The following is a 21,057-nucleotide window of genomic DNA, read 5'->3' as shown; positions in this document are numbered from 1 at the left end:
CGGGGGGGTGGAGGGGTTGTTTCTGCTTGTGTTTTGAATGAGTAACTCAGCTTGTCTAGCGTCTGGAGACAGGGAGCCTGGCTGGGCTGAGAGGAAGCGGGGTTTTATAGCCAGGGTTTTAACCAAACCAGGGCTTGAGATGGACAACGCTGTACCGGTCCAAAACTTGGATGTGGGACCAGGCCAGGGGCTGGGTCTTCACTGCAAAGCAAGGTGCAGTTCCAGCCCCCGATGCTAACTCATCAGCTGTCCGGCTGTCTGATCCCAGGTGCCCTAGTTCTGACCTTGGGGCAGCTAGTCGAGGTGAACCCCGGGTGTCGGGGAGAGGACTGACCGGATCTAGCCATGGCCAGGTCTGCCCTACAGCCCTTTGCTGGCGTAACTATGGCAAGCAGGGGCGTGAAGAGGCGTGAAGCCTGGTTGACATGGCTGTGCCGGCTAGAGACCGTAGTGTAGATGCAGCTACACAGCAAAACTGCAGGGGGGCTGGAATAAGGGAAGGGGCTGCGTCCACACCGTCAACCCCGCAACCCCCTTCGTTCTCCATCATGCCGGGCAAAAGCTAGCCAAAGGCAGGGGATTTTTTTTCTCTTGCAGGGCTGGCTGGAGAGAGAAGGACCCAGCCCCTGCAAGGGGAGCAGGAATCCGGTTCCCAGCCAATGGGAGGTATGTTCTAGCTGGCCTGGCCGCCTTCCTTACCCAGTCCACAATGAGGATCTTGCCGACGCTTAGCTTCTGCTGGAGGAGTTTGGCAGCGATCGCGACGGAATTGAAGAAGCAGAAGCCCCTGAGGAGGCAGGAGAGGAGAGAGATGTGGTTACGGCTTCCTAGCCAGCGTGAGCGCCAGGGCAGCGGGGAACTGGCCCCACTGGTCTGCCTGCATCTACACTAGGGCTTCTCTGCTCTCCAGGCCCCCCACCGCTCCACTGGCTCAGTGCCATGCCACTGGGGAAGCCCTGGCACCCGGAGAGCACCAAGCATTATTTCATCCTGCTCGGGGCAGAGCGACAGGACATGGTGGGTAAAAGCCGGCAGCAGGGCAGTGCTCCGGGAATGACGGCTGGGGAGACAGGCCCCCCAAAAGTCAGGTCACATAAATGCTCCGGCAATCATCCAGGGGGTTGGGGACTGGGCGTGCGGGGCAGGGGGAGGGTTGGTGATGTGCTGGGCTGGGACAGGGCCCAGAACATACTCTTTGCCTGCACTGGACAGAGAAAGCGGCCTAGAGTCCCAGCTGCTAGAACGAAAGATGGGACCAGAGCCGGGCCCTGAATCTTTCCTGTGACAACATCCCTCAGCTCAGCGCAAGGGGCCAGCTCCCCTCCAGGGTTTCCCGAGGGCCTCTCCACTGGTCCCAGTCTCTTGCCATCACTTAGAGCAGCTCACAGGCTGCTCTAATTTATACCAGCTTGCGAGGTGTCTGGGATCGTACACTGAGTTCGAATCAGCGGCTGCTCCACCCCACCCCCTGTGCCAGCTGACGGGCCCCCCACCGCATGGGAATTCTCGTGGGCCAGTGAGGGCCAAGAGTCCACTGCTTTGTGCCATGCAAGTGGGACAAATTGGCCAGGACAGGAGTGAATCCAGACCCAGATTTGTAGCTTGAGCCCCCACCTCTCGTTTAAACATAGCCGATGCTACCCCAGATTCATCCATCACCCAGACAAAGCCTGGACGGTTTCTACCTTGACATTGGCAGGGGTCCCTCCTTATTCCTGCAAGGGAGGGGCATGCCCTCCTCTAGCCATGCCAGCCACCACACACCCGTAATATTTCCCTGGAGATGCAGGTGAAAGGGGGGCCCCCGCAGATCCTCTGGCACAGAACGGATCTAGCCTGGCTGGTGGAGATGAGACCAAATCAGGTCCTGGCCCCTTTGCTGAATCATGCTGGAGCCGGGCAAAGAGGGATTCTGAGTGCCCAGCTCAGGACACTTCCAAGGGGCAGGCACTTCCTGAGTACCAGGCCCCTTGGCGGCATCTCTAGCGGGGCGCCCCAAATCTCACCCCAGGGCTGGAGCGGACTGATCTCGGTTAGAACCCGATAGCCCCCCAGCCACGTGACACTGCGCCCCCCTGATGGGGTGAGAACTCCAGGCTGGAATTGGGCAGACACCAGCCCTTCTGGGTCACTTTGCCATTCGCCCCTTTCCCCTGCCTGCCAGGACGGAAGGGAACAAACTTCTGCCCTTACTTACATGGCCGTCGATTCCTCCGCGTGGTGCCCCGGGGGCCGGATGACGGCGAATCCATTCTGCACAGAGAACCAGAGAGACGGGGGGTTAAAGGAGCGAGCCAGGTTAGAAACTCCCGCACCCCATTCTAACGGTGCTCAGGAAAGGCCGGGCCAGACTCGGGGATGGCCGGAAACGTCGGGAGGGGATGTGAAATTAGAGCGGCTATTTTCACTTAGCTTGTAAGAGCTTTGGGGCAGGGACTGACAAAGCCCTGGCTGGGATGATTTAATTGGGCATTGGTCCTGCTCTGAGCAGGGGGTTGGATTAGATGACCTCCTGAGGTCCCTTCCAACCCTGATATTCTACGATTCCATGATTCTATGACTGACGTGTTGTCCTGGGTTGGGACAGTGCCTAGCACAAATGGGCGCCCGGGTCTATGACTGGGGCTTCCCAGCCCAATACAGACAATAAATGACAACAGAACGAGCAGAAGGGTGACCCACAACAGTCCCTGGAGCGACCCTGCAGGTGTTCCCCCCGCAGGGAAGCCGCCGTTCCTGTTAGCCAAGTCTACCCTGCCTCTTCCATCAGCATCAATGTCCTCAGCTGGATTCCAGCGGCAGAGTCTTGCTCACGGAAGAGGCTGGATTCCAGAAACAGCAGCAGCTTTCACAGGCAGATCTGGGCGCCTCGGCCGCCATTCGTCCTGCGCGCCCCGTTTCAGAGGCGAGGCAACCAGGCGCAGCAGTAAAAAGACTCGCTCGAGGTCACACGAGGCGACTCCTCGGCAGAGCTGGGAAGAGAACCCAGGAGTCCTGCCCCCTGCTCTCTTGCGCTAATGACATGATGACACGCCTCGTTCCGAAGCTGAGACTAGACCCCGGGAGTGCTGCGGCCCTGTTCCTCCCTGCTCTAACCCCTAGACAATACTGTGATCCCCGGAGGCCGGTCACACGGCTGTGACTCCGTTTCATTTCCAGTGGCTGGATAGTGTTAAAAGGAGCTCCGAATACCACGCGGGGGCCTCCTTTTCCCAGGTGTCTCTTCCTGGAATTCCTTTCCCAGGGGCAGGTTCCGTGATCGCAGGCGGGAGACGTCCCTGCGTGCTCTGTGCCATGGGAATATTGGATACCCCCAATCCCAGGACGTGTCCCCCTCTATTGGTCCCCGGGGGAAAGGGGAATTCAGCAGCAGCTGGCTGATAGAGACAGCCTCTGATCAAACCCGGTGCATTTGATCCGGACGGGACAGAACCCAGAATTGACACAGCCCCCGTTCCCAATTCTCCCTGACTCACGGCAACAAACAGTCCTGTGCCAGCAGGCTGGGGGTAAATACATGAGCGACTGCGTTCGAGGGAGCCTGTCCTTTGCTGCCCAGTTTCTCCGCGGCCACCACAGCCAGAATCCAAAGGGCAGGACGGGCAGGGTCACGGGGGCTGGTTTGCCAGATCCCAGCGACATCAGCAAGACCATGCGGGAGAGGCCGATGCAGGCAAGGCTGCTTCCCACATGGCTCCTCTGACCTGGCAACTGGCCTCAGAGTGTTCTCCCCGTGGGCGAGCCCAGCAACATCTGCAAACCCACCCTGCTGGAGCCCCAAGGGGGAAGTCTGAGGAACAGGGGTTAAAGCAGGTTGGGACAGGGGAGGGGAGCTCTCTCTGCCGCAGTCAAGGAGGAGGGAGAGTGTTGGGGGAGTGCTCTGCTCCCCCCTTATCTCCTTCTGATGAACCCCAACACGGATCAGTGAGGACTCATCTCCACAGCACAGCTCTCTTCCAGGAGAGCTGAGGGAGAACTCCCGGAGTTGCTAGCAGCAGTAGGTTGTTATCCTCTATGTGAACCAGCTCCATGTGAATTTGGGACCTCCAGCACCAAAAATCACAATCCCCTACTCCCTGAGCTAAAGGGTCAGCCCCTCCAGCTATGGAAAGCCCCTGGGGGCAGGGAGAGTCTTTTTGTTCTGTGTGCGTACAGCGCCTAGCACGATGACTTGGGCCCCTAGGCCAGGGGCGGGAAAACTTACGGTCTGGGGGCCACATTCAGCCCTCCAGACATTTTAAATCGGTCCCTCGAGCTCCCGCTGGGAAGCGGTGTCTGGGGCTTTCCCCACTCTGGTGCTCCAGCTGGGGAGCAGGGTCGAGCTCTTGCACTACTCTGTATGGCTCCCAGAAGCAGCAGCATGTCCCCCTTCCGGTGCCTATGCATAGGGACAGCCAGGGGGCTCCGCACGCTGCCCCAGCCCCAAGCACCGCCCCCGCAGCTCCCATTGGCCGGGAACTGCAGCCAATGGGAACTGCAGGGGTGGCGCCTGCGGACAGGACAGCGCGCAGAGCCGCCTGGCCGCACCTCCGCATAAGAGCCAGAGTGGGGACATGCTGCTGTTTCTGGGAGCTGCTTGAGGTAAGTGCCGGCCACAGCGTGCCCCCCTGCCCCGCTCCCGTGCCCCTGCCCCAGCCCTGATCCCCCTCCCATCCTCCGAACCCCTCGGTCCCAGCCCGGAGACCCTCCCGCACCCCAATCCCTCACCCCCAGCCCCACCCCAGAGCCCGCACCCCCAGCCAGAGCCCTCCCACACCCCAACCCCCAATTTCATGAGCATTCATGGCCTGCCATACAATTTCCATACCCAGATGTGGCCCCTGGGCCAAAAAATTTGCCCACCCCTTACCTTGGCGCTACAGTATGACAAATAACGACAGACAGGAGCAGGCCGTTGCAGTGGCCATGCTCCGCCACTAGAGGGAGATGTGACGGAGCACCCCCGAACACCTGGCTGCGTGCGGGAGACTCACCTTGAGCTCTCCCGAGGCCACCTTGAAGGCTAACTCCACCAAGCAGCCCACGGCCATGCGGACGGCGCTGGACGAGTGCATCTCGTTCCACACCGTGTCGCTGTCCACCTGCCCAGAAAGCAAGCCGGGACGTTACCAGGGCCGCCTGGGGGGCACACCGTGGAGTCCCCGAGCTCCCCAGCCCCGCCCCCGAGGAGCTACTCACCCCGATGCCGCCACAGGGCAGGACCGCATACATCTTCTGGCTGATGGGACCTGGGCAGAGCAGAGGGAGCAGTGACAGACAGCCAAGAGCCCACGCCCCTGCCTGGGGAGGGCACGGTCCCCCTCACCCCGCCCCTCGACATCTGGACTGGGAAGAGGTAAAAATGGGGGGGAATCTGGACACAGGGGTGTAGGAGTTGCCATGACACATCTCCCCACTGGGCCCACTGAGGCTGTGTCCCAGCGGCTGCCGGAGTAACGGACTGGATTTGGTCTAGTTAGTCCAACATCCAACCGCTCACCAGAGCAGAAAGGGTCCTCAGTCCCCACTCGGCCCACCAGGTCACCCTCCCTTTCAGAGCCAGAAAAAGAACCCAATGCCCCTGCTCTAACCCATAGGGAACACTCCCCTCCCAGAGCCAGGAAAAGAACCCTGTCCCCCTGACTTCCAGTCCCCCCTGCTCTAGCCACTATGACGCACTCCCCTCCCAGAGCCAGCGACAGAACCCAGGCGTCCTGACTCCCACTCCCTCCTTCCCCCTCCCGCTCTAACCAACAGGCCTCTCTCCCTTCCCAGAGCCAGGGACAGAACCCAGGCGTCCTGACGCCTTGGCCCCTGCTTTAACCATTAGGCAGTCCTGCCTTTGCTAGAGTAAAAGAAAAGATGCAGCCACCATGAAGACGACGTTGCCCCTGCTGTGCACACGAGGCAGGGAGCGTGAACAGCCCAACCCGCCTCCCGCCGTAGCCAAAAGCCCAGGGACTTGGTGGGAGCGGGCAGGGCCCGAAGTCACCCTCAGACGGGGCACTACCAGGGCTACATACCTAGCAGCTTCTTGCTGTCGAGTTTCTGCCGGTTGAGGGGGCTGGTTCCGTAGAGCAACGTGTGATGCTCCGAATGGACCGTCTGGATTTCATCCAGCGTTGCTTTCCTGCCCCGGATCCTCTGGCAGAGAGAGAGAGAGGGGTGAGGGCAGGTCCCCGGCGGGGCTGTGCCTGGCCAGACGGTCCCAGGATCGTCGCTTTATGGAGGTAGCTGGGCTGGGAAATCTGTCTCAGTGCTCGGGGCACATGGCCAGCCGTCCACTTCGAGGGGCTCAGGATCAGCCCCGGGGGTCCTGGGTTTTTGCACCTCAGAGGTGACAACCCTGCTTCTGAACGGGGTGAGCTGCAGCCAGGGGTGGCTGGATCGTGGATGCTCTTACCTCACGTGCTGGGGACCAGTCAGCTGACTGGGGTCCCTTCCCGTGGGGCAGGACTGCAGGGGGTGTGCTCCCTGTATTCGGAGGCCGTGCAGAGCCCTCTCCAGCCCCTGAGGTAATTCAGAGCCACCCCAGAGCTGCTTTAACCTGTACTGCACTTCCTATCGCCCCCTACAGGCCGTGGGCAGCAGAGAAGAGCAGCAGCACAGAACACTCCAGCCATACCCCCTCCCCACCATATCCCTAGGCTGGCAGGGGCGGGGGTTTCTCAGTGGGCTATTGCCACCCCCTTTGCGGGGCAGGCTGCTCCACGCAGGGGGAATCCGATCTCACTGACACCTCTGGCGGGCAGCTGGCCGGGCTGGATGGAGCTGGGGAGGGTCCATCCCCACCCGAGTCTCTTGCGCTAGGAAGGGCGACGTCTGCACTGCACAGTGAATCCGGGCTCTCCCCCCGCCCCTGTCCACACCCAAAACCCTCTCGCCGGATTTGGTGGGGCTTTCAACCCCAGCTGGCTGGCACGGCTGGGGCTTGGCGCCCGGGTGCTGCTTTCCCTCGGGCTGATAACCTCACTTTGCAGCAAGAACGCCGGCTAAACCCTTTGCACGCCGAGTCCCACAATCCCCCCACGGGCCAAGGACAGACAAGTTCTCCCACAAGAGAGAATCACAGAGCGGCTCTGTGTAGTGGAACACCAAGAACCGGGGGGTTGTGCCCCCGGAAGTCCCAGCGACACACCTGGGGGAACGCAGTGCCAGCAAGGGCCCCGTGACTTGGGCAGGGCTTTGCCCCATGGCTGCTCACGCGCGGGCGGGTGCCCAGCACCGGGGCTAACTCTGCAGTGACAACGTCGGAGACGGTGCCGGGGCGCCACGGTTGCCATCTCTGAGGTGGGACAATAAACCAAGGCCCCAGCTGCTCATGGTCCCATGACACGTTCTGCATGAGGTTCAATCCCGATAGCTGCCTCCTGAGCCCCCACCTCCCCCCCTGCACCAGGGCAGGGGCGTTCCCCCAGCCTCCTCCTTAGGATCCTCACCTCGCACTTGCTCAGCAAGCCGGTCTCCTGGAGCCTGGACCAGATGCTCTGGATTCTCCCAGCATGCTCTGGGTGAATATTAGTGTTCCCGCACATACACTGATGCTTTAGCATGAACGTGTCGTAGATCACGCCTGGGGGAGAGAAGGGAAGGGACAGGAAGTACGGCAGGAACCCCATGGCAGCCAAGATCCCTCTGGCTGTGGGGCAGCCCATGGCCTGGGGCACAGCCCTGGAGGCTTTCCTGGGGGCAGTGAGCAGGTGTGACCCACCCTACTCGGTGTGGCGGCTGGGAGAAGAGACAGATTGCAGGGCTCAGGCTGAGGGGCTGTAAGATTGCAGTGTAGACGTGTGGGCTCTTCCCGGGCTCCGAGACCTGCGAGGCGGGAGCGTCCCAGAGCCCAGGCTCCAGCCCGGGCCTGAACATCAACACTGCGATTTTACACTCGCAGCCTGAGCCAGCTGCCCCGGGCTCTGTGACTTGGTGCCGCGGGTTTTTTATTGTAGCGTAGTCCTGGGTCAGCAACAGGGCAAGTGGACGTCTCTTTTCTAAGGCAGATCGTCCGGAAAAGCAGAGAGAACTTGGCTGTCTCGGCCAATTGAGACTCCTCCTGCCAGACCCTGCTCCAGAATCTTACATTTTCATTTTCTCAATCATTTAAAAGTTTCTGGGCCTGAGGGCTGTAAAAGAAACCGTCCAAAGCTGACCCGGGCATGAGCCACACCCTGATGTCCACCTGAGTCCGCAGACAAGCACACGAAGAAGGCCTGAGCTGCCCCATTCAGCGCAGCGGGATGTTCACTCTGAAGTCTAATGATGAATGTTTGCATTAGCGGTTCCCCGACTGATCAAAGCACTCAAGAAAGGAGAGGGATGATCACGTTATGTGCTTCTGCACGTTTTTGTGAACAGCACCCCACTTCAGCATCGTGAGGGTGGAGCTTGGGCTGTGGGCGTGGCTTGGGCTGCTTTTCCCCCCAGGTGACCTCTGGGAGGAGCGAGACACATGACTTCTTACCGGTAGTGAATAGGTGTTTGACCGGGGGTTCAGCCGTAGTGGTCTTTATGCCCGCGGTGGCAGGCGAGGACTGGGTCCGGCTCAGCGCTTGGTGAGGCAGGGTGGCAATTGTCAGGGAAGCTGGGAAGAGCTGGATGGGCTGCAGCTGCTGAGCGTCTGGGAACACCTGCCAGAACACGGCGCAGAGGGAGGATGTACACAGGGCGGGAAATTCACCGACGGCCGAGCCCTCCAGAGGCAGCACGGTCCAGCGGCAGGGCAACAAGCGGGGACGCAGGTTCTGTTCCCTGCTCTGCCACTGACCCACCCAGGCCCCTCTCTGTGCCTCAGTTTCCCCTCCCATCCTTTGTCTGCTCTGCCTATTAAGACTCTACATTCTGTAGGGCAGAGACAGGATCTGTGCAGAGGCATGGCCAGCTGGCAGGGGGCCCAGCGCACGGGGCAAGCGGGCACCTTCAGTCCCACTCAGCCAGCTCTGGGCACTCGCACATCTGTCCGAATCTGCCCCATACCGCCTCCCGCTGAACCAGGAGGTTGGCTTTCGATGCCCCACAACACCCAGGCTGTGGCATCCGCGTTCGCCCAGCAGCCAGGCTCCTCCTGTCCCTTTCCTCTGTGCCATGTTTATAACCCTGTAGGAAACCAGCCTGCAGTGCCCCAGGTACCCCCGGTGATGAGGTTAAGGGCATGGGTTGGCCCAGGGGTGCAGTTCCCAGGTCTATCCCTTTCCTCGTGCCAGGGCCCGACAACACCACAGCGCACCATTGGCACCGCTGAGAAACCAGCGGCTTCCCACCTGCCCGCCCGCGCCGCTCTCCTTTTACAAACCCCATCCCCTCCGGGGACCGAGACTCATCCCTTCCCGCCGCGCGTCCACACGCACCCCCGCCCGATCAAATATTCAGCAGCCGGGGGAGCGGGGATGCGAGAGGCTTTGGATGAGTCATGCCCCGGAAGCAGCAGCAGCTGGGTACGACGCGGGGGGGGGCTGTGCGGGGGCCGGAAGCGGGGAGCAAAGAGGACGATGCGCGGGTGTGGATGAGTCACTCGCCCCTCAGAGCCGTGGCTGATGAATGGGGAGCCGGCTTGGCAGGCAGCAGGCTCGGCAGAGGCGGAGCTGAAAGCCGAAGCGGGCCGCGGAGAGCTGGCTCGAACGGCTGCAGCTGGGCAGGATGGGAGACGGGGGCCGGGGCGTGCCAAAGGACGCAGGGCTTTGGGAGGGTGCCATCAGGCGGGAGAGCGCCCCGGGGGCGCGTGCGGCCGGCCACGCGAGGTGGGCCTGCATACCAGAGCACGGCCAGGCATGCAAGCGGGCGGTTACTGTGCCCAGGCCTTTGCCCCACCGCCAGCTGCGGCTCTGCTCATGCGCCCAGCCCCGCGACTGGGGCCACTTTCCACTGCCGGCCGGGGCTTTCATCAGGAGCCAGCACTAGCCACCTTCCAGTTGCCCGATGATCTCACTAGCCCGTTTCTGTGTAAGCTGGACCCAGCTGGCCAGGGCGAGCGCCTACTACCCTGCCCCGCCACAGCTGGCTGGCATGGGCGAGCCCCCCACCTCCCAGCCCCCCTGGCTCTCCCAGCAGCCCGGTGGGGAGCCTCAGGAGAGAAGGACGCCCCCTCCCAACCAGCTGTGAGCATGACGAGCCCCCGGTGCAGCCCCCCATGAGCACAACGCACCCTGGCAAGAGAAGCTGGGGGCCTGAGCCAAACCCCTCAATGGGGGATGGGGAAAGCTGGGATCCGGACCCACATGGTGATGGGCCAAGGATACGTGCCTGGATCAAGGCGGGCTGGAAGGATCTGCAGGGCAAACAGCTGCCCCACCCCTACCCATTGTGCAGGCTGGAACGGCGTGACCCCTGCAGCCACACGCTGCAGCTGGAGTAAACATTTGGGGCGAGCATCTCCCACGGCTGCCCCCTCCTCCCAGGGGTCCCACCTATGGTGGCACATCCCCCACTAGCACAGCGTCGCCCTCTGGTGGCTGGAGCACAGAAGAGGATAAGAGCCTACTACAGGTGCCAGCTGGGGGAGTCACTCCTTTAGCCCAAGCAGTAGAGGCACAAGGCCTTAGCGCTGACAGTCCTGGGTTCGAATCCACCTGTCAGCCTAAAGAGAGGGGCCGTTCTCCTGGCAGATGATGCATAAGGTAGAGGAGACCCGAGTTCACTTAGGGGAGCAGTGGGAGGGGCTCACCTGCTTGTAAGCCATGCCCAGCTCCTCCACCTCCGGTGAGTCGATGGGCTCTTCTTCATCCCCGCTCGCGCCCCCGTCGTCCTTCACCGGCTCGCCGCCCTCGTCCTCCTCCAGCTCGTCCTGCGTGCTCTCGCTCTCCGGCGAGCCGTCCACCACCAAGGCCACCGGCCCCAGGGGCACCCTGTCCTCCAGCAGCGCCTCCTGCTGCTCCGTCAGCTCCTCCTCCGTCTCCTCGGGGTGCGTGGTGGGCTGGCGGGGCAGCTCGCCCGTCTTGGTGATGATCTTTAAAGAGAGGGGCAAGGGCTCTTGGGGCCGTCTAAGGGCACAAGGGGTTGGCGCCCGGGGCCACGTACGGCAGCTGATACGCCCCCTGCCTCGCAGGTGGCCCAAGGGGAGGGGGGCTTTCTCTGGTGATTGACAGGCTCAATCCGCCCATGCCCCGCAAGCCGCCCCGCCCCGCCCCGCCCGCCCCATTCCCCCGGCCAACCTTGCCAAGCTGGATCTGCTGCTGTTGTTTCTGCTTCTCCAGGAACTGCTGATGCTGTTGCTGTATGACCAGCTGCTGCAGGGCCTGGGGGCTCTGGGGCAGCGGGGACGACTGGGTGCGGCTCAGCGGGCGGTGCCGGGGCAGCTTGCTGACCGTCCGCATGCCGGTGGACCCGCGCTCGCCCGTCACCAGCGGGGACTGGCCATGGAGCGGCACTGGAAGGAGAGAGCACCCGGGCGGAGGGTCAAGCGGGACGCAGGAAGTGCTGAGCCCGCCGCACGGGGGGCTGCTGGTCAAGGCGTCAGGACGCCTGGGTTCTCCCCCCCCCGCGCTGGTCACTGCGCAGGCGGCCGGCCTTGCTCCTGGCGTGTATGTCGCCACGCCGCTAAACACGCAAAGGGCGACGCCAGGCAGCAGGGCGGGGGCACGGCCGGGAACAGAACCCTGCGCCCCGGCCCCCTGCTGCGCCTGCAAGGCGGCCCCCCCTCCCAGCAGGCTATCCATCCCACGACCCCTCTGGCCTGCCTCCAGCTTGGCCCCCCCCAGGCTGGCGATTCTGTCACAGAGGGGTGTTGTCTAGTGGTTAGAGCCAGGGACTGGGCATCCGAACGCCGGGCTCTGTTCCCAGCTCTGGCCTAGTGGTTAGAGCCGGGGACTGGGCGTCCGAACGCCGGGCTCTGTTCCCAGCTCTGGCCTAGTGGTTAGAGCCGGGGACTGGGCGTCCGAACGCCGGGCTCTGTTCCCAGCTCTGGCCTAGTGGTTAGAGCCGGGGACTGGGCGTCCGAACGCCGGGCTCTGTTCCCAGCTCTGGCCTAGTGGTTAGAGCCGGGGACTGGGCGTCCGAACGCCGGGCTCTGTTCCCAGCTCTGGCCTAGTGGTTAGAGCCGGGGACTGGGCGTCCGAACGATACCAAGCCCCGTCTCAGGGCAGCTGTATCCAAGATCCCTCGGTGATGGCCCTCTGCCCTCCCCCAGCATGACCTGGGCCCCCCCGCCCGCCCTCACCGGCGATCAGCGTGTTCTGCTGGCGGGCCTGCTCCAGGAGCAGCACGTGCTGCAGCAGGGAGGCGTGCCCGTGGCTGTTGGTCTCGCCCTCCAGGGCGACCCCCAGCAGGCAGCCGGGGATGGACGAGGTGCTCATGAACTTGCCCGTGAGGGCCCCGCCCTGGCGCAGCGACTGGATGGCATGGCGTTCCGCCTCCTGCTGGGTGGAGAGCTTCGGGGAAGCCTGCGGGGGAAGGAGAGAGAAGAGAGAGTGTCGGGGGGGGGGGGCTGCTCCTCTGCAGACCTTTGCCCTGCTCCTGAAAGCTGGCCAGGCACAGGGGGGCGCGATCATGTCCCCTTCCCCCCCAACAAACACACCTCTGTCTGCTCAGGGCTCCCAGCCAGGGCGGGGGCAGCAGGGTCTCCTGTGGACCACAAACCCATTGGGCTTACCAATGGGGAAGGGGGGTATTAGGACCATGAATGAAGTAACCCGCATCCGGGTCTGTCCCCATCTCTGCTCCCCTCCCCAGATGGCTGCAAAGCCCTGCCCCAGTGAAGGTGGAGCTGACAAAGATGTCCCATGCCCTGTGCACCTTGGCTGGTGGCCAGCGTGCCCACCCATGGCTGCCATGGGCTTGCAGTCACGCCCGGCTCAAGGAGTGGCACCGGCCAGCTGGGTGCCCATCCTAGATCTGCCTGGAACCATCCGCATTAAAGAGGGTTAAGCCCTTGGGCCGACACCCCCAGCCTGAGCTGAAGGGCCCGCTCTGCCCACCGCCGTCACAACCACGAACACCACCAGGGAGGCTCCCGCCACCTCAGAGCCACGCCTGGCATGCCCACGCTGCCGCAGGCCTGAAATCTTGGGCTCTCAACGGTCCCCCGCCAGGGGTTTTCAGCCTTTTTTCATGTGTGGACCGCTACAAAATTTCGAAGGGAGGCGCGGCCCCCTCTGGAAATCTTAGCCATAGTCCGTGGGCCCCCAGGGCTCCACGGACCCCAGGTTGAAAACCACTATTCAAGACAGACCCAGGCTGGACACCCGGCCTCACTCGGCTCAAGGAAACTGGAGTGACCAGCGGCCTCTTGGCTCCAACCCCAGGAGCAGGCTTTGTCTCCGGGCAGGACGAATCCCTCTCCCGCCAAGCCCCTTCCCAGTCGGCCCCTCGGCTCTCAGGCCCCTCGGCTCTCAGGGACGAGGTCTCCACTTTGCGTAAGCTGCTCACAGGAGCACAGGGCACGGGTGGAGCATGCAGCGAACTCTGCCAACGCATCTTCAATATTTGCACTTGCCCCTCTGCACACCCCGCTCTGCCAACGCACCTGAACCCTGCCCTGCAGCCCCCCGCCCCGCAGCTCTGCTCTCTCCCGGGCGTCGCCCCGGCATGCAAGAATCGGAGCAGTGGGATAACACCCGCGAGACACGAGACAGCGAATGCCCCACTCCTCCCAGCCTCGAGCCCAGACCGGGCTAAGTCCCCATTCTCCTGCATTCGCCCCATTGCAGCCTCCTCCCGCCCTGCGGGGAGAGATGGAAAAGAGGGGAGGAAATCACGTGCAAAAATGTGACAGCAACTGGGGGAAGCTGACCGAACCCCGCGGTCCCCACATGTGGGCAAGGACCCATTCTGCAGCCGTGGGCCCATCCTCAAGCCAGGCTGTTGTTTTTTCAGGGAACAGTTGATTTCTTCAGTATTATTCTTTGTTCGGATTTGCTAATTACAGTTTAAAACCAACAGAGCCACAAGCAGCTAAGGAAAGTCAAAGGTGACGGACGCCCCGACTGTTTGATGTGCGGGACAGGGTGGAGACAGTAATGAAGAGAAGGAGTGGGCTGCATGGAAGGACAATCATTTCCAAACAAGGGGGCCGGAGAGTTTTACCCACTTACCCCCCGTACTGAGCCCAACCATCTTAGGGCCCTAAATGCCACCAAGACTCCAAAGTGCCAGGTTTGCAAAGGCCTTTCCACACCGGTACCTGGTGGGTTCTTCAATAGCACCTGTGTGTGACGGGTGGCTGTTTGGTGAGGGCAGTGTGATGGGTGGGGCGTGATGGCTGTGTGTGTGTGTGTGTGTGTGTGATGGACCTGTGTGTGTGTGTGTGTGTGAGTGATGGACCTGTGTGTGTGTGTGAGTGAGAGAGAGATGGACCTCTGTGTGCGTGTGATGGATGTGTGTGGGTGTGGGATGGACCTGTGGGTGTGGGTGGTCTGATGGATCTGTGTTTGTGTGAGAAAGAGATAGAGAGAAAGAGAGATGGACCTGTGTGTGTGCGTGATGGACGTGTGTGGGTGTGGGCGTGCGATGGACCTGTGGGTGTACGATACAGAGAAAGAGAGATGGACCTCTGTGTGTGTGTGTGTGATGGACCTGTGGGTGTGGGTGTATGATAGAGAGAAAGAGAGATGGACCTGTCTGTGTGCGTGATGGACGTGTGTGGGTGTGGGATGGACCTGTGGGTGTGGGTGTGTCTCATGGACCTGTGTTTGTGTGAGAAAGAGACAGAGAGAAAGAGAGATGGACCTGTGTGTGTGTGTGATGTACGTGTGTGGGTGTGGGCGTGTGATGGACCTGTGGGGGCGTGGAGGGGTGGCCGATGGACCTGTGTGTGTGTGTGTGTGTGTCTGATGGACGTGCGTGTGGTGGGGTGAGCACTCAGCCTCCCCGGTACAGCCACATTTGACAGGAGCAGGGTCCGACCCGCTGAGCACCCCAGAGAGGGGAGCCAGTGGGACCAGGCCAAGGGGGACGGAGCAGGCTCCGGCCGGTACCAGCACCACAGAACTGAAGTCGGCCCCTCAGCCCAGGGCTTGCGCAGAATCAGCCGGGTCAGAACCGGGTCCCCAAAGCAGCCTGGCCTGTCTGGATGAAGTGCCTCCCTCCCTGGGGGTGGAAGCAGCCTGACCCGCCGGTGGGACAGTGGGGTCCCAGCGAGACGCTGGGCTTTGCAGAGCGGCCAGACGCGGCCAGTCGCAAGGGGCTTCTCTGTCTGGAGCCCAGCTCACCCTAAGGGCACATCCCCAGGCCAGGCGAACAGCCCCACACCCCCCTCTGGCTGCACGGGGCCGAGTCACCCCTAGCAGGTTCACAGACCCAGACCCATTTGTGGGTGATCAGAAAACTCCCCACCCTGACCAGGCTGGAAGTCCCCACACCTTGGCCCCCAATGCACGCTGGCCCCCAAACTACGGTCCCAGTTCCAGGCTGCACTGAGATCCCAGGGTTTGCAGCTCTGCTCTGGGACCTGGCCATGCATGGGGGTCTGAGCGCATGGGCCTGCAGAGGGGAGGGTGGCAGATCAGAGGGGGGCCCCTGGCGACACTAGCGTAAGCTGCAAAGAGAATCTCCTAGGAGCTCCCCCCGCAGGCAGGGCATGCAAAGCCCTGGACACACCTGCAGAGCCTTGGGGGGCCATGAGCCTGGGGGGGGCCATGCTACAGCTGCAGCAACTCTCTCCCATTACCCCCACAATAACCACGGCTTAGCATTTATCTAGCGCTATTTAGGATGACAATTCTTTCAGGCAGGGAGAGCTGCCTAGTGGCGAGGGCTGGGGAACGAGGGGTCGGGACACCTGGGTTCTATTGCTGGCTCCATCGCTGACTCCCTGCACGACCTTGGGCACGTCGCTGTCCCCAGTCCGTGCCTCAGTTTCCCCATCCCTGAAATGGAGGTTAAGAGGACTGGCTTGTTTTTATGGAGCTCTTCACCGGCAAAGTGCTTTACGCGCTTTGACTGCTGCTCACTACGCTCCTGTGAAGAACTGCTCCCAGGGAAACTAAGGCACAGAGCGCTAAGTGATTTAGCTAAGGCCATGCCAGGTTCCAGTGGCAGAGCCAGGCTCAGGACACAGGAGCTCCTGGCTCTCAGGGTTGCTCAGTTTTACCCTGGCACACAGCAGAGCACGTTCCTCTGCCTCTCGTTTTCCTATTACTAGGGGCTGAGGTTCTAAGCTCATCTCACCCTTAATCTACAGCAATGCCACCCAGATTTATCAGAATGGGGGTGCTGTTGCCCCCCTCAAATAACTCGAGGGAAACGAGTGCTGCTCACCCTGTAAGGCAGGGATAGTCCATTCTTTTTTGTCAAGGTCCAAATTTCTTGGTCAAGGTCCAGACTCCAGAGAAAATCATTTTAAAAACACCCCCAACAATAATGATAAGCAGCAGCAAATTAAAAGCTTTCAGGGTCCGTTCAAAAGGATCTGGCGGTCGGGATTTGACCCCCGGTCTGCCTATTAACTACCCCTGCTGTGAGGTAAAGCTCTGCCTTCGTGCAGATTATCTCTAGTGTGTGGGAGCCAGGACTCCTGGGTTCTTGGCCGGGCTTTCCCACCGTCATCGACATCCGCGCGACGTGGGTGCGAAACGGCCCCCAGCTCAGACTGGCTCCACGCTGCCCCCGCCCCGTGCTGGCGCACGGGACGATGCAGCCCTGGTGTGCCCTGACAGTGCACACCCCTGGCATGGGCACGGTCTGCCTCGCCCTCCCTCGTGCCAGGCGCTGCCCCGGAGCGCAGCTTCTGTTCCCCCTACTGCCTCTATCCTCGCTGGGCGGGGGGGGGGGATCGGGTTGCCGCACGTTTGCGCCCGTACTCACGTTGAGGTGCGAGTTGGTCACGGTGACCGTTGCCTGCAGTCCCAGGGAGATGTTGGGCAGTGACGGGGAGGTATAGAGGCTGAGCTGGCTAGCGGACCCGTCCATTGCCAGGGCTCTGTGCTGGGGGAGCAGCTGCTGCAGAAAGGAAGGAAGGACGGAGGGAGGGAGTGGGGAAGAAAGAGACAAGGGTAAAAAGCTACGTAAGCGAGAGAGGAGGACGTGGCAACAGCTCAGGTGCGGCTGGTCAGCCCCAGCCCGCCAGGAACAGGACTTGCTAGGGCAGCACTAGCCAGCAGGGGGTGCTCTCTTCTAACGCAGGCGTCAAACAAGCAGATTAGCCCGAAGCTCTGTCCTAGCAAGGGCCTTGGGGAAGGGTGGGGGGGAAGCAGCGTGTGGATGGAGAGGGGTGGTCCCTACGGTCTCAGCTCTGCAGCTATTAGATGCCAAGAAGGACTCCCCGCATGATCTTGGGCACGTCACTGTCCCTGCTCTGTGCCTTAGTTTCCCCATCCCTAAAACGGAGGGTAATGGGACTGGCTTGCAGGCAGCCGAGGGGCAGAGACGCTGCCCGCGTCAATGACTATTGCTCTGGGCCCCTGCCCCCGAGGAACTTGCTGAGCCCCATTGCAGCCCCACAGCCTGGCACCTCTCGAGCTCCTGTCCTTGGATGGCCTGGGATCCGGCCCCCGCAACTCCCCCTGCTGAATTCAGATACGGTGGGTAAAACGTTAGCTCCAGCACCCCAGGGAGAACCGGCCCAGCCCTGGCACCCCAGAAGAACCTCCCCCTAATTCCACCTCTACTCAGCTCCGGTGCCCCAGGAAAGGGTGCCCCCCAGCATGCCCTCTTCCCTCCCCCAGTGAGCACCCTCCCTACTCAGCGCTGACACTGTAGGGCCCAGACTTCGTTCCACGTCCAGTGAGTTCCATGGATTTGTTCAGCCCACGTAGCCCCCGAGGTGAGGTGTCCCCTCGGCGCTCCCAGCCTCGCCCTCTCTGCCCTTATCCACGCAGCAACCTGCATCTGGGAGCTAAGCCCCACTGCAGAAATCGGGGGGCAGCAGCTCAGGCTGACTGGCGATAAGAGATGTCTCTGCCGACCCGCCGGATGACTCCCCTGGGCAGGCACACGGCCAGCCCTGCCCCATCTCTCTCTGTGCCTTCGCCCTGTGCTTGTCTCTTACTCCCATTGTCCCTCCGGTTTATCCTGGGGCTGGCGGAGTTAACTGAGATCCTGGGCATGCTTCCAGCTTCCCCACTACAGCAGGAGAGAGGGGGCGTCCCCGTCTCTTCCAGCAAAGCGCCTGGATCACGACCAGTTACGCCAAGCGACAGCCCAGAGACCACCATCAGAGCAGCGCCCTCCTGTGTTCATTCGGCGGGGGGGGGGGGGGGGGGGGAAGAGAGATGCAGAGACCTGAACAAACCTATGGCTCAAGTGGGTTGTATTTGGGTTCGGACCTGGATGTTTTCAGAGGATCTTGCAGGCTGTAGGACCAGGCCAGGGAACCCCCTGACGACGACCAGCAGGGCCTAGCTGATAGGCTGATGGTGGGAGCCTAGAACCCGCGTCCCGCCGAGATCCGGCACTGTGCATCACCAGGGACACAGCCAAAGGGCCCGTGGACACAAAAAACACTAGCTGTGGCCGACACAGGGCTGCGGGTGGTCGCGAGGAACTCCATGTCGGCCAACCAGAGCCCGCCCAACCCCGCCCCATGTCCTGTGAGTGGAACGTCCCCGGTCCTCGCCCAGCATGCACATGGGGGGCCCAGCTCGGCTGCCCCAGGATGGTCCCTTTAACGATTTAAAGGGGACATTGTCCCCGTCACACCCCACAACCAGGGCCGTCAATCTCTCTGCACCAGCCGCTCCGGTACGTCTGCTCATCCTGAAACTACATACGGCGATTGCATTGGGGACCTTCCCCTCCGAAAACACCAAGGAGCAGGAAGGGTAACTGACCAGCTTCCAGCTGAAGGAACCGGAACAAGTAAACAAAGGGCAGCAACCACGGGGAATGAGATTTAAATGACCGCCTGACTCTACCGAGCTCATGTCACTCGGATCCTGAGGAAGGTATCTGGGGGGGTTAGTTTGGTCACTGGCTGTTTTGTTTTATTTTTTAGGCAACGTACGTTTGGTTTTTTTTTTTCCCAATGGCAGCATCCCAACTGCAGAGGAAGAAAAAGGCCCTGTCACTCTCCCAGCCCCAGCTAAAAATACCCTCAAAATCCCAAATCACCCAAAGGCTCTTTTCCCCCAACCCTCTGGGAGTCACGCGACCGCGGCGAGCGAGAGAATCGGCGCCGTTTCCACTAGAAAGTCCATCGTCCCACTAGCATCCACCCAGACACGCCTCGCACACGCGGGCGGGTCGCTCGTGTCACATGCCAGCGATGTGAAGCCCCCAGCGATCCCCACCACAGGACGACACAATATTAACCCTTTCCTCCTGGAACGCTGCGGCCCTCCTGTAACCAAAGAAAACGTTCAGAGACAAGACAGAAGAGAGGGAAACGTCCTTGACGTTACAACAGCCACAAGATTTGCCCGGAGAGCGGGGAGAACAAGGAAAAGTGCCGAGCGCGTATCAGTGCAGCGTTGATGGAGACGGGGCAGGTCCACTGAGGAGACGAGTTTTCAGCTCTTTGGTCAGGGCTCGTGCTGAAGAAAGCAAGCGAGGACTGGAGTGGGGGAGGCCCAGCGCCACCCCGGGGGAGCTCCCTCTGCAAACCTTACCTCGGTGTGGATGTTGGGGGCAGAGCCAGCGAAGCCATTCTCAGCGATGGTGCTGTTGGAGCTGTTCGGGGAGCTGGGACCGGACCCTGGGGCACTGTTGCACACGGAGGAGACTGCAAGAGAAAGGGAGAGTTGCGTATATGCCATCAGCTGCCGGCACAGACGCCCGTTCCCCACAATGCTCCCGAATGCCAGACCAATCCAGATGTCGTTCCCGAGTGCCGGGAGCTAAACTCCGCAATCTTCGTTGCTCTTCCCAAGTGGGCTCACCCTGTCCTGGGCATCCAGCATGGACCTGGACCGGCCCTGAGGGCCAGACTAGCAAAGGCATCGATCTGCACCAGCCAATTTGGCATGGATATCTGCACAACTGACCCGCCATGGGTCTGGGAGGAAGGGACGCTGCCTTTGGGCAAGATTTCCCCAGCGTCAGTGCACTCCTTCCACACCGGGAGAAGGGTGCAAGAGTGTTGTCTAGTGGTTAGACAGGAGACTCAGCAGGAGTTCTAGTCCCAGCTCGGGGAGCGTTCACGTCACTGCTTGGCTCCATGCCTCAGTTTCCCCGACTGTTGCTTCTCCTCACAGGGGTAGGGCTGCAGGGGTTACATTCTGTAGTGTTTGCCAAGCACTTTGCAAGCCCTGAGTGGAAGGAGCTAGGGAAGGATGAAATGTAATTATCATCAGCTGACCCCAATTCTTGGGCCCAAAGGATGGGCATAGAGCCGGGCTCAGGGCTTGCTAAATCCCTGACACAGGACCCTCTACAGCGAAGGGTCCCGCTGCCACCTCTCGCACGGCTGGAACGAGATCACCTTCCCTACCCAGCCATGGCCCGTATCCCCCGGGGCTGCGCCCTCGTGGGCCCCGGTGCAAGCAAGGGTAAGCCGATAGCGGTCGGAGTCAGTAGCGGCTGGAGCAAATGACCGCGCCACGGAGACTGCTGGATTTAACACAAATCCAGATGCAATGCACCGAAAAGAAAAAAATCCCATCTTCCCACACAGCAGGGGGGGCATGGACCCCCCCACCCCCCCAAGCCTCCCCATTCCCCGGCTGCAGCTGCCCCAGGCCATTGGGCACTCCAGGTTAGAAATCCAGGTCAGCACAAACCTCCAATCCAGACAGGTACGAAAACAACCGTTGGCTTCATGCCCCCGTCCCCAGCCTGCTCTGCACCCCTCCCACCCCCACCCATTGTCACTAGGTGGGGGAAAGCGGATCTCCAAGCACCACCTACATGCCAGGGGGCAGATCCTCAACTGGCGTCAACCGGCATCCCTCCATTGACTTCCACGGGATGCTGATTTACACCAGCTGGGATCTGGCCCGTGGCCGTCAACAGACTTGCCGCAGCTGCGGATCGGGCCCACTGACGCTCCGCGGAGGGACTCCACCCTGCATCTTAGGAAAACAAGTACCTGCCCTGCCCTTGACATCTGCCACCACTAGCAGCCCCAGGGAGGCTCCAGAACGCCTCGGACGTTATATAACAGCGGCTCAGAGGCAGCTGCTGCATCTGTCCCCACCCCACTCCCCTGCAAAATATTTCCTTAAAGAGCAACAGATGCTCCTAGATTATCCACCCCTCCTCCCCACACACACACACACA

The 21,057-nt window shown here is 61.4% G+C and overlaps 1 protein-coding gene across 8 annotated transcripts in view; it reads right to left on the bottom strand.

The window, feature by feature from the left end:
* The window catches only part of HDAC5 (histone deacetylase 5), a 108,337-nt gene that overhangs the window by 14,730 nt on the left and 72,550 nt on the right, over window positions 1-21,057 (bottom strand). For 5 of the 8 annotated variants that reach the window (XM_077806539.1, XM_077806538.1, XM_077806540.1 and 2 more), the window contains 12 exons: window positions 19,449-19,561; window positions 16,708-16,842; window positions 12,125-12,347; window positions 11,121-11,335; window positions 10,634-10,915; window positions 8,438-8,603; window positions 7,419-7,552; window positions 6,003-6,123; window positions 5,179-5,228; window positions 4,974-5,081; window positions 2,198-2,253; window positions 700-787 (listed from right to left, as the gene is read on the bottom strand). In XM_077806539.1, the coding sequence (XP_077662665.1) occupies window positions 700-787; window positions 2,198-2,253; window positions 4,974-5,081; window positions 5,179-5,228; window positions 6,003-6,123; window positions 7,419-7,552; window positions 8,438-8,603; window positions 10,634-10,915; window positions 11,121-11,335; window positions 12,125-12,347; window positions 16,708-16,842; window positions 19,449-19,561 (1,691 nt within the window). The remainder of the gene's footprint in view (window positions 1-699; window positions 788-2,197; window positions 2,254-4,973; window positions 5,082-5,178; window positions 5,229-6,002; window positions 6,124-7,418; window positions 7,553-8,437; window positions 8,604-10,633; window positions 10,916-11,120; window positions 11,336-12,124; window positions 12,348-16,707; window positions 16,843-19,448; window positions 19,562-21,057) is intronic. The other 3 variants (XM_077806541.1, XM_077806537.1, XM_077806544.1) reach the window with 2 other exon arrangements.

This window comes from Eretmochelys imbricata, chromosome 27 (genome assembly GCF_965152235.1).
Source record: "Eretmochelys imbricata isolate rEreImb1 chromosome 27, rEreImb1.hap1, whole genome shotgun sequence".
Classification (NCBI taxonomy): domain Eukaryota; kingdom Metazoa; phylum Chordata; order Testudines; family Cheloniidae; genus Eretmochelys; species Eretmochelys imbricata.
The sequence above is the reverse complement of the archived record's forward strand: the minus strand, read 5'-3'. Positions and strand labels throughout refer to the sequence as shown.